At 31.9% G+C, this 13,379-nt stretch overlaps 1 protein-coding gene across 2 annotated transcripts; it reads right to left on the bottom strand.

Annotated features, from left to right (window-relative positions):
• Positions 1 to 8,799: 8,799 nt before the first annotated feature.
• Positions 8,800 to 13,084, bottom strand: LOC105115833 (probable glycosyltransferase At5g03795). Of its 2 annotated transcripts, XM_011012873.1 has the most exons (5): positions 12,398 to 13,081; positions 11,852 to 12,138; positions 10,707 to 10,939; positions 9,362 to 9,519; positions 8,800 to 9,229 (listed from the first exon to the last, which is right to left on the bottom strand). In XM_011012873.1, exons 1-5 carry the CDS (start codon positions 12,896 to 12,898, stop codon positions 9,128 to 9,130), a joined length of 1,281 nt encoding a protein of 426 aa, XP_011011175.1. In that variant the 5' UTR covers positions 12,899 to 13,081; the 3' UTR covers positions 8,800 to 9,127. The 2 variants fall into 2 exon arrangements, with proteins under 2 accessions (XP_011011175.1, XP_011011176.1); XM_011012874.1 differs by lacking the exon at positions 9,362 to 9,519 and having other exon boundaries at positions 12,398 to 13,084.
• Positions 13,085 to 13,379: the final 295 nt, after the last annotated feature.

The raw sequence follows: 13,379 nt of genomic DNA, 5'->3' as shown, positions 1-13,379 counted from the left end.
ACTAAAGTATGTTTTATAATAATATATCTAATAATATAAGATACCTTTAATTTATGATAAATATTCATCTTAAATATAGGGTTATAACATAAATAAAATAATTGATTGATGAGTTTAACTTCTAAAATTTAAAAGACAAAGTGAGGGCCAAGCTTAGAAAAAAAATGTTGGTTAAGTCCAAACTAGAACACTGTTCGGTTATTAGATCATAATTGAAGCTATAGAACTTGGATTTAGATCTGTTCTATATGGATGGAATGCCAAGTCATAGATCTAAAACTTTGATGGTAGTCCAAGATTCAAAAAAATTCGTTTTTAAGTTCAAATTATAGCAACAACGGAAAAGTTCGAATTTGTCCTACAACCCAGATACTATTCAGTGTTCAACCCATATCTTGAGTTCTAGAATTTCAAATGACCTCAATTTTTTTTTTGTTCTGAAAAGTTGAGATAATTTTCTAAAACTTTTATGAGGAAAGTTTGTTCAAATTCTGATGTTAGCAATGATGTTTTGATTATACAAAAAGATAAGGATTATCACCAAGTCAAGATGTGGCCACCCACTCAACAATTAGTAAACATATCAATAGTTCTAAATTCTGGCCTATAAAAGGAGGAATTTGTCATGTATTTAGACATCTTGATTTTCAGATCAAGATCATATTCTTACTCTCTTTCTTTTTATTTTTATAATGCTTAAATTTTTCTTTCATTAATCTCTTGTTTATTCCTTTCTCTTTTCCTTTACTTAGTTAACTTATATCTTATTTATATTCTTATCTTGTTTATTTATATTTTTCTTTCTTTCATTATGTTTAGTTAAGTTTATTATGTCAAGGTGAAAATGTTACACCATGGTGTAAGAATAAGTATAGTGTAAACTTAACATGAACCTTAATGTTTGATACTAATATGTTTTGTATTTGTTATCTTGTTCACTTTTAATACTTTGCTTGTCAAATGGTTAATATAGATTTATATTGTATAATTCTTGATACAACAAATACTTGGTACTTTCATAGCCTAACTATATGGTATAACCAACACCTGTACTATGAAAAGAACTTGATTTGTTGTTAACATAAGTTATAATCATGAATACTTGACAACATTTACAAGTATTAGTATTATTCGAATATGATAACTACTATAATCATGTTAAAAATTTATAATCCGATTGGAATCTCCTTTATGTATGGTTTCCAGTTGAGTAATAAAAAGTGTTTATACTATACTTGTTTGAAATACTCTTAATGGATCCTCTAACCTTAATAATTATTTTTATTATTATTTAATCTTCACATTAATCTTACATCTCAAAGTCATCTTTAACTTGTTGTTGTTGTTGTTGTTGTTGTTGTTATTATTATAGTTAACCTTCTTGTGCTTTAACCCCGGTCTTGCTGGGTTATTTATTACTTCGACACTCCTACACTTGAAAGAAGATATCAATCTTTTGGTTGTGTTGTTGTATATATCATTTACAATCTTTTAGCTTTCTAATTAGTTGTTTTTTTCTTAATAAATTTACTATATAGAATTATGCACGTTATTTTATTGCACTTATTTTTAGAATTAGGAATGCTTAAGAATTTAAATTGAATATCAATTGAGCAAGTAAAATATAAAACATATTCATAATCTTAAATACTTTTTCATTATTTGATTTTAGATTGAGATATAATTTTTTAAATTCAATTTAATTGATAAATAACTCTAAAATTGTTTAATTGGTGTCTTTGGTTGGTAGGTATTGTATAAAATTTTTAAAAAATTTAATTGAAAATATATTTGGAGACAAATTTTATTTTGGGTTTTAAATAGAATAAAATATAAGTTAAACTTTTATTAAAAGCATGAGATATGATATTATTATATTATTATTACATGAATAATAAAATGAGAATAATAAAACAAACATAATTATCAAAGTATTGATATATTGAAATTACTAAGATATTTATAAATAATCGAGTTATAAAAATCAATATAATCTTATACTATATTATGAGACATAAAGACAAATTTAAAAAGTTTTATAAAGGCATGAGAGGAGAAAAAAGAAAACATTTGCAATAATAAAGGACAAAGTGGACACTATGATGAGTTTTTACATGTGTCTTGATTCATTTTTTAAAGCTAAAACCAAAATAAAAATAAACAATCCATTCATAGTAAAGTACACAAAAACTTATTTTAGCTTATGTCCTTTTATTTAGTATGAAAAAGGAAGAGAGTCTTGCTCTATTTACAAGATGTATGATATGAGTAATAGTTTGATGGATTCACATATGAAGAATTTAACACTTATAGATGATGAAGAGGAGGAGATTATGTTTAAGGTTGAGGCAATGAGACAACTCAAGTCTTTTTTGATTTATGCCTCGCCGAGCACTATCTATAATAGATAGAGGAATTAATTCTAATGTTATGCACAACAAGATTGCAAGCTTATGGCAGGAAGAGGAATTTGTATCAAAGATCTTAGCTCTAAAAGATACTTGTTTCAATTTTTACACCTATAGATATAAAAAGGATCTACGTGGATTTTTGATAATCATCTTTTGTTATTGCATCGCTTGAGAGAAAGGGAGGTTCTGGGTCAAATATCAATTCATTATATTGAGTTTTTGATTCAAGTGCTTGATTTTCCACGTGGTTATATGTTTGTTGGGATTGAAAAGCAATTTGGTAATTTTATTAGAACTCTTTTATATTATGATGTTAATAACAATGTTGGTATTTAGAGCATTTAGATGCATTTAGGGTCTATATGGATGCTAGACTACCTCTAAAATGATGGAAAAAGATCTATAGAGGGGACAATTTATGGTCAATTATCAAATTTAAATACAAAAGGCTTCCAAACTTTTTTTTCCTCTTAATTGTGGAGTTTTTGGACATTCATATAGGTTGTGTGTAAAACTCTTCCATATGTGTGAGGGGGATTTGGTGAAAGAGTGTGGGCCTTAGTTTTGGGCTCCACCAAGAAGGGTAGTAAGTGATGATGACAGACAGTAGTTATGTAAAAAGGAGTAATATCTTAAACATTACATATGACTATTCTTGTTTAGCACATTCAACAAGGAGTAGTTACATGTCCTTATAATTCCACAACGTTTAATTTTGTTAATGCACATGAAATTGATGTGCCATTGGGCATACATTTACTGGAAAACATGGGCCTATAACTAATTAATGAAAGGAAAAGGAGTTGTATGGGCTTGAAGAAAAGTATGGTTACAGGTATAATTTGAAAATTAATAGGTCTTTGGTTAGGCCTTTTTCATATATAAAAGGGTTGAGAGTTTAGAACATGTTCCTATGATATTAATAGAGCCTATTGAGTAGGTCTGCCATAAATTATGAGTTACTTAAGGTGGAATTGTAAAGGGCGAGACAATCTTTGTGTAGTTTAAGCTCTTAAGAAGCTGATGTTCTAAAAAAAGCTAGATATTTTTTTTCTTTCAAAAACTTTAATAGATGCTAGTAAATTGACAGTTTACGTGTTGAGATTAAATATGATAGGTGTTTTGTTGTGGATAGAATATGTAGAGGGAGATGTTTAGTTGTGTATTGGAAAAATCCAGAGTTAGTTTCTTTGTTAGGTTATTCTAATAATCATGTAGATTTATTTATAGTAGGAGTGGATAAATTTAAATGGATATTTACATGTTTTATGGATTTCTCAAAAGACATAGGAGGAGGGAGTCTTGGAATTTGCTATAAGCATTAAATCCTCGATCAAATCTTACTTGGGTTTGTATTGGGGATTACAATGACTTGTTTTAAGTTAAAGATATAAAGGGAGTCATCCTCACCAGAATACTTTATACTAGGGTTTTAAAGAAGCAATTATGGATTGTAAATTGAGAAACCTACCCTTAATTGGTTATCGTTACACTTGGAAGAGGGGGTCTGAAATAGAGATGTAGGTTTAAGAGAGGCTAGATAAGGATATATGCATGAATAATTGGCTATCTTACTTCGATAAAACCTAACTTTACAATCTTACCTACTCCTCTTCTAACCATAATCTAGTCTTGTTGATGGTAAGGAAGCAATATTTTTTTCGAAATCACAACGACTTCTAGTTTGAAAATGCTTGGTTTAGGAAACTAGATTTACAATAACTTTTGAATGATACTTGAGAAGTTACACATGGCCAGGATCTTACAAATAGGTTCCAATTTTGAGTGAGTTGGGTTTTATAATGAGGAAGGAATTTGGGTAATAATTTCAAGAAGGAAATTTCAGTTTGTCCTAGTAAACTTGATGCGTTTTAATTGTTAAAGGATAATTAGATTGTGTTGGAGTATGCATCTTATAAAGAAAGGTTGGCTAAGCTATTGACTCATGAAGATGATTATTAGACGCAACTAACTAAGTCTTTTAAACTAGTAGGTGGTGATACCAAGTGTTTTCACTTAGTTGCATTGAGTAAAGCAAGGTAACTAGATTAATGGATAAAACAGGAACTATTATGGAGGATGATGAATGAATGTAGAATCTAGTACAAGATTACTTCACAAAGTTGTTTGTAGAAAGTCAAAAATGAGATCATCAACTTCTAGATTGTGTAATATTGTATGTTACCTAACTTAGGTATGAATGCTTCCTATATGCCTCTTTTCAAGTTAATAAGTTCAGAATAGCAATGTTTCAAATGGCCCAAGATAAATCCTCAGGTCTAGATAGACTAAATCCAAAGTTTGTTTCCAGAACTTTTGTTCTTTAATTGGTTCTAATGTATATAATGCTTGTTGAAGTTGGTTAACTAGAAATGAATTCCCAGCAACTCTATTTGACATTTTCATGGTTCTAATTTCTAAGTGTGAGAATCTTTAAAGTATGAATGAACTCACACCTATTTCTCCTTGTAATGTATTATATAAATTAATATTCAAAGTCCTAGCTAATGTGATGAAAGAAATTATGACTTCCATCTTCTCTATGAATCAAGCAACAGTCATACCAAGGAGAGTCATTATAAATAATGTAGTGATTACATTATAAACCGTTCATTTCATGAAAAACCTCATTCAAAGGGAATCAATGGTGGGTAGCTTTGAAGATAGTTATCCATAAGGCGTATAATTGAATTCATTAGAATTACTTGTATACTATTATCTTAAAGTTGGGATTTGCGGTTGATTGGTTGGATTAAATAATGTTATGTGTTACTACAATGAGATATTTATGTGTTTTAAAGATAGTGAAGTTAGTCCTATACAAACATACAAAAAGCTGTGTTAGGGGGATCCTCTCTCGCCTTATTTGTTTCTGACTTATTCTTTGTAGATGACAACTTTTTCTTTTTCAATGCCACAACTTAGAAGAGTTATGATATGAAAGAATTGTTACACCAATATGAGCTAATTTTTAGGCAGGGTGTCAATTTCTAGAAACCAAGAATCTATCTTAGTAAGAATGTCAAAGAGCCATATAAGCAGCATATTTAAGGTCTTCTCCATGTGTTTTCTCCTTTGAATCATGGAAAATACTTGGGCTTGAACTTTTTAATTGGACATAACAAATGATTAATATTTGTTTACTTGAGGGATCAAATGTGGAAGAAAGTTCATGGGTAAAAAGATAGATTGTTGTTTAAGGTTAAAAAAACTATGTAGATTAACTCGGTGGCTCAAGTTTTACTATCATATATTATAAGTGTTCTCTTGTTGCCTATTTCTTTATATGATGAGTTGCAAAAAATAATGAATAACTATTTATAGGGTAATGGTCAAAGAAATGGTCATGTGATAAATTTGGAAGATATGTGACAGATAGTGTAAAAAGAAGATGGTGGTCTTAGTTTTAGAAATTTGCATTGCTTTAAATTGGTTCTTCTTAGTAAGTTAGTATGTAAATTAATTGTCAAATCTCATTCATCAGTGACAAGGATTCTCAAAGCAAAATATTTTCCTATAAAGGACTTTATGAATGCCTGTTTAGGGCATACACCTAACTTTGTTTGGTGAAGCATCCATAGCTCACAAGAAGTGATTAGCAGAGGCAGTATATGATGGGTTGTTAGGGGTATTAATGTGAAGGTTTGGCTTGATGCATGGTTAATGGATGATGCAAATAGATTCATTAAGACATCGTTAATAGAAGGGCTGTAATCTTTTACATATTTGTGATCTTATTTTGGATATTGATTTTGATTGGGATTTACAAATGATTAATTCACTCTTTCAGCCAAAGGATGCACTTGTTGTGCAAGTTATACCTTTATCTTATAGAAATATTGATGATAAGCTTTCTAGGCACTTTAATAAATAAGGGAATTTTAGTATGAAATTTGTTATAGGATGGCCATCGAGGTTGAGATTCCTGATTAGAAGAAGCAATATTAGGGACATAGAGGAGACTTTGGAATTTTAGGATACCATCTCAGATCAAGTATTTTATTTATATATTATGCCATGATTGTTTGCCCACTAGATCTAAGTTGTTACAAATGAGAGTCGAGGTTCATAATTGTTGTATTATGTAATACAATAGGCAAAACAAAAGAGAACTTATTTCTTAATTGTGATTTTATTATTAATGTTTGGCATGAGGCTGACATGAATGGTGTCATGTATTGTTATCATGAATTTGGTTTTTGATTTTTCATTTCGGTTCCACTATTAGATGAAGAGTAATTGTCCAAGTTGGTTGTGTCTATGTGGATGATTTGAAGTTAGAGGAATGAGTAGATTTGGAATGGATAGAAGTTTGGCAGCAATGGAAGATTGTTCAATAGACTTCGGGAAGCATAGTTCTTAAACTTGGCCTGGTTTAAGGTCCGGATTCCGGGTTTTGACAGGGCCATCCGGATTAATTAAAAAAAAATAAAATCAAAATAATATCATTTTAATTAAAGCATTAGGCTCAAAGTTGTTCTAGAATTCTTGATCTTTGAAGGTATGCATAATGTGAGTATAGAATTGGATGCAAAGATGGTCTCTGAACTTAGTGTTGTGTTTGAAGATTGCAGAAATTTGTTACAAGGAGGATTAAATTTCAGTCTCTGCCAGGTTTCTACGAATGAAAATAAAGCAACTCATGTTTTATGAAGACATATTGCAGCTGTGTCCTAATTTATCTGTTGGAGCTAGTCTGCAGTTTATTGTAACAAGTACTGTCCAGTGATGTTTAATGAAGTTTTCTTCTTCTTTTTTATCATATACACACACACACACACACACCCCTATTGCCTGTTATGTTTTCTCTAACTTGACAGCTCGGCCTAGTTACATGAACCCCAACGTTGTTATACCTTAGGATGTATTCACTTCTAGATGGATCACAAGTGCCAGTAAGTTTGTAACTCAGATTGATCACAAGTGGAGACTTAGTATTCACTGTGGTGATTTTACTGGCATTGAAATAGTAGTATAAAATGTTTATTATTATTATTAAAACTTCATTTGACTTGATAATATATTAAATTATTTTTTTAATATTTTCTGATTATCTTGATAAATTAGCATAAAAAATAAAATAAAAATCTCAAATAACTTATTTTAATATATTTTAAAATAAAAGACATTTTACATTATAAGACCAAACACACACACTCAATCTGGTTGGTTTAAAGTAATTGTATTTAGGTTGCCTCTGGAAAGTCTACTCAATCTTGCTATACTTTTCAAGTAGCCATATCTGACTCTGACTGGTTTTATAATGCTTGAAAATTTCAAACTCTCTCAAGTCCAACACTGGAAATTTCCAATGAACTTTACGGTGACTGACTTCGCAGAAGCAAGACTCCAAAATGCTAGGATTTGAAAGCCCATACATTCAACACCATCGAAGACTAAGACTCCAAAAAGCTCTCCATCATAATGTTTTTTCTTCTTTTCTATTCTTTTTTCTTGTCAAGTCAGTTATGGTTGATGAAATCCTTCATCAATATCATAAACCTTATTGAGAGATGCAGTTAACGGACACACAGAGTGATTTGTTGGTGCGATAAATTAAATTATCATAGCTGAATAGTGCAAAACAGGAATGGAACAGGCTTGATTTGAATTAGAGATGGCAATCGTACCCACCTCCACAAAGACGGATACAGATAAAGCACGAAGGGATTTTGATTATACACCAATTCGAGTCCAGAGGCAAAAACAATATACACTGAACCTTCTTACCAACTATATATAATATGATAGCTTCTTTTTAATCATTAAAATCCCACAAGGGTATGGACAATTAAGAATTCCAACTGATAGAAATAGAAGCAGGAATATGAAATAGATGAAGGAATAAAGGCTAATAAGGTAAATGCAACATATTTAAGCCTGATCCATTGCAGTTCAAAATGATTCTCATTTAAAAATATATTAAAATAATTTTTTTATTTTTAAAAATTATTTTTGATATTAACATATCAAAATATAACATACCAAAATAATCTGAAAACATAAAATAAAAATAATTTTTATAAAAAAAATTAAAATTTAAGAAAAAACAGTTTCAACCGCATTCCTAACAACACCCACCCTTAGTAACAACACCCACCCTTAGCCTCTCTTTATGCAAGAGTTTCTCTAAACGAAACATAATCCATTGAACCAAAATGATACCTGTTTCCTTTCCAAGTGTGTTTTTCCATGCAGCCTAATGGTCAAGCTACAAACAAGAGCCAACTGTAACTTCCTTCTATCCTTCAAAACAGAAAGGATAACATTGTGTTTCCAAATGAAGGCAGGTTTACCATGGACGCTGCATGCTCCGTGAAAACATGTTTTCTCTACCTATTGCAAGCAGAGCTGCAGCACAAGCAAGACTGAGATTTTGCACATGTGCTGTTTCAACAGGTATACAAATTGCACTGGTTTGATTTAAGTTCTATGTTAAATTCTGTTATGCCTCAAAATGATTCAAAAAGAAACTAGACCCACATAGTGGAACGAGGATCGTGGATCAGAAACATATACAATAGATGCAGTGCTAGACATAAAAAAGAAAAAAAATTGGGACCTAAGAAGCACTTGGTCCTCCAATTCCCTAGCTCAAAGGAGCATGGAGGATGGTTTTGTATGTGATGGTGTACGGGCTTTGGGTTGTTAGCATGAAAAGTTTTGAGCATCATTTTTTATTGGGGGTGACAACTGGGATGACACCCCTTAACCAACTAATATTTGATCACATGGTGGCGCAGCCAAAGATCATACATGACCATATGGAATGCATCATTTTTTATTGGGGGTGAATTCCACTGGAAATGCTTCTGTACCTGAGAAAACATGACATAAATTCTTGTGAGTAATCATTAATGAGGACTTCAAAGTTGCTCAGCCAAAAATCAATAATCTAACCACAAGAATTAAGTTTCAAGCTACAATTGAACAGGATCTACCAGATCTACCTTAATTAAATTCTTATGCAGTAAAACAAATTGATTGTCAGGTATGTCCTTCAGAATTTGCTTGAGCTGATACACATCTTGCTCCTTGAGTATGACGGAAAATTTATGCCAATCAAGTATGTCATTGAATGGCAGGTCATAATAGTTGGACAATATTACTGCAAGAGAAGTAACAAAACTATTCAAGAAAAATGACTCTTAATCCACTTTTTGAGCAGTAGTTAAAATTGTACAAAAAATGTTTGACTTTATAGGAAGCTCCAATACTATGGAGCATGAATTTAAAAATGGCCATAGCATATCATAAAGACCATTTGTAATGGAGTTTTAGTGAACCATTAAGGTGATAGAACATTTTGCAAGCATCACATCCGTAACAGCTGTTATGTCATAGCTGTCACAAGTGTAACAGCCTTTACATAAACATTAGTTTTTTATATATTTTTTGAAAATATTTATTCGTAGCCAATAGTTTTATATTAATTAATTGATATAAATATTGACCTTGGCATATTAGATATTATTTCATTGATATATATTTTGTACATGCCAAGTTATAACATAATTTGCACATGATATAGTAGTAACCATTACATAACACCTGCGATGGCCCGTTCACCACTTCCAAAACCATGATTTAAAACCATGCTACGGAAAATCTAAGATCATACAAATAATCCCAAGAAATTATGCAACTCCACCTTTACTGTCGTACAGTTGAGAAAATACAAGTTAAAGAGTGTTACTAGTGCCAGAAGAATGAATTAAGACTTTTAGTTTTATGCTAGAGCAACAGGTGGTCATGTAGGATTGCAACGGATGCAGTACCGAAGAAGTTCAAAGGGTGGTGTCCTACTCGTGCAGTCTAAATAAAAAAGAATGAAAACAATACCAGTGAAAAAGAAAACTATTATTCATGCTTGGAAATCATGAGTCCTTCATTTTCAGGATTCCAGAGATTTAATCTTTTATAACGACGACAACAACAACAATAATAAAAGCTTTTTTTTGTGAATACTTCAGTGACACTTCTGTCATAATTCAGGGACAAGCACCCTGATTGCTAAGCCCAAATTAATTACCAAGAGAATAGGAGCAAGCACAAAATGAGTAAGACTAAAATAAGAAATAAATGTCAAATTTCCTTTATGTGCTCATTTATTTTTATTTATTTACCTTTTTAGGTGCTTAACCACTCTTTAGGTATTTAAGTTGGGGTTAATGATAGGGACCTTGTTTAAGAATTGAAACCTTTAATTTCATATTTCTGAGGCATCAAATTGGGTTAGAGACATATTTATCCCCTTCTTATATATTAAAAAATTGCAACAGTTGTAACACTTACCAGGAACGCATCCATAATGGATGGAGTCAGCTATGCGTGCGCTGTTAACCTGAGAGCCACCGGGGCATATACAGAATTTAGTCCCATAAAACCTCTTTTGATATACAAGATGTCCAGTAGCCCTATTTATTCTGTTGCTTGAAATATCTAGTTCCGTATCATTTTCCCACACACGTGCCAGTATAACTCTAATTCTAGAGTTTCGGTGGCCAGCCCAAAAACCAAGAGTTGTCCTGTAAAGCATGCTTGTGTTCAGTAATGAACATAAGGCTAAATCCTATCCAGTTAAAAAAAAAAAAAAAACCCTGATAATGAACACCATTCTGCACATATGCATATCTCAACTGATAGCATGCGCATGCACACACAAAGATACTAACATGGAAATAAGGATGTAAAAGTTATAGATGTTAAAGATTTATATTATAAGTCCACTTAAAAAACATTGAATTCTGTTGAATGTACGACACACACAGTATCAAAGTTTCCAGTATGTAACCTTCATCAATTGTAAGTGATATAACAGGTCGGCTTGTGTACTTTTTTCTTCTTATCTTTGGTGATAGGTAGCATCTGAACTTCTAATATTAAGGGGAAGCACAAAAAACTAGCACAGAAATAAGGATGTAAATTATGAGTCCACTTTTAAAAAATAGAATTCTGTTGATGACACACACACTATCAAAGTTTCCAGTGAGTAGCGTCATTAATCAGTCACACATCTAGGCTTGTATATTTTTTTTCTCTGTATCTTCGGAGATAGGTAGCATTTGAGCCTCTAATATTAAGGGGAAGCACAAAATACTAACACAAATAAGGATTATAGATGTTAAAGATTCATATTATGAGTCCACTTAAAAAAAAAAAAAAAATTGAATTCTGTTGACGTCCTCGATCCACGACAATATCTTAAAAGTGGGGGGGGAGGAACCCACTAAGATCCACAAGGGGATAAACTCTACTCTTGCCCATTATCAAAATGACTGCTATGATCCAAACAAGACATGGATGCTCATACAAAATGCAACAAAGCTTCACAGTCTACACGAAAATGGAGACAAATAAATGGAAAAAATTATGCATTTACAAATCCTAAAAAATAGAGCTTAGCGAAAAAAAATTCAAAAATTGTCATTTATTATTACCTGTTCTCTACATCGTTTCCTCCAGCAGGAAGGGCAAATGGCTGAAGGACCTGAGGAAGAGCAACATCTTTGTGTGGAATGAATCCGACATCATAACTAGGGGAGCATACCACTCTGATTGCATTCTTGATAAGAAATGGGACTCCTTCAGTGGCTCTTACACCAACATCATGACAGGTGACGAAGAAGTGATCTGCACCTAAAGTTCTATTCCAGTAGGGATACTTGGCTATTAAGCTTTCCACATAATTCTCAACAATTACGGTCATATTCTCGTAAGAAGTCCCCTGCACAGAAGAGTGAATTTCAGGTCAGAAGGAATTTAATCTATCAGAACAACAACAAAAATGCAAAGTAATTTATGCCAATTTGTTTAAGAAGTGAAGATTCGAATAGAGTTCTCTTATGCCAGTTTAAATTTTGAGCAAGTAAGAAGAGTCCCAAGACAAAATAATATAGCTAACATAGTGAAGTAGACAAGGAGTCATCATCAACAAAAGGGTTGCCTCACTAGGAAAGCAACCGCAACACAAAATTATTACTGACCTTGCCGCGCATCTTGTGGCAGGAGATGGGGATAAAGAAGAGGTGGGCTTGATCAGGATCAAGAGTACGAAACCTGCTTTCTCTTATATTCTGGAAAAAATACCCTTCGCTAGCGTATTTTCCAGTCAATTTCCTAGGTGTTTGATAAAATGTGTTTGGATCTCCATCAGGATATATGTAAATCTTGAAATTCTGTTCCATTTCCTCGTAATTTAATTTGAATACACGTGGAGAATGATACAGATCCGATATCTCATCGTTCTCGCCATCGCCAACATCAACCACTACAGTCTTCGTAGTTGTCTCCGTCGCTGGCAGGAGAGAAACGGAAGACGCGGAGATGGAAGGAGGAGGGGAGGAGTGGAGAGAGTTGAAAGAGAGATATGTGAAAGAGATTAGGGTTAGGATTGCCAGAGTGAGGAGGGATCCTTTCAAAGAACACATGGATTGCAGTACTTGTTGCTGTTGCTGTAATTTTTGGTACAGCTTTCCGGCGGTCATTGCCGGAACCAGTGGTTGAAGGAGGATTTGGGTTTTTCACTAAGTTCAGTGAACTGGTGTGGGATAATCATTATTATTGTTATTATTTTTTGGTTCTGCCTCCACTCCCTCGATCTATGTACTACAATATCACAAAAATCTAAGGATACTGGAAAAGCACCGTAAGATATAGCACAAAATTTGTGATTTTGCCTTTTAATGATAATTAAAAAAAAAAAAACCCTTCAAGAATAAAAGGATATTTTCAGGATATTAATGTGTTATTCTTTATTTGTTACAGGCAAGATTGATTTTTAAATTTTTTTATATATATTTATAATTCAACACAATTTTTAGAAGTTTGAGAACATAACAAATTTATCTCATGTATTATTTGGCTTAAATCATCCTTTTTGGAACCAAAAATTATCTTTTAAATTTCATAAAAAATTCTTCATACTCAATCTTAAAATATTTTATATAATAAATCAAACATAATTTT

The sequence above is a fragment of the Populus euphratica genome, unplaced genomic scaffold, assembly GCF_000495115.2.
Source record: "Populus euphratica unplaced genomic scaffold, PopEup_1.0 scaffold778.1, whole genome shotgun sequence".
NCBI classification, from domain to species: Eukaryota; Viridiplantae; Streptophyta; class Magnoliopsida; order Malpighiales; family Salicaceae; genus Populus; species Populus euphratica.
Note: the sequence above shows the minus strand (reverse complement) of the source record. Positions and strands in the feature narration are given on the sequence as shown.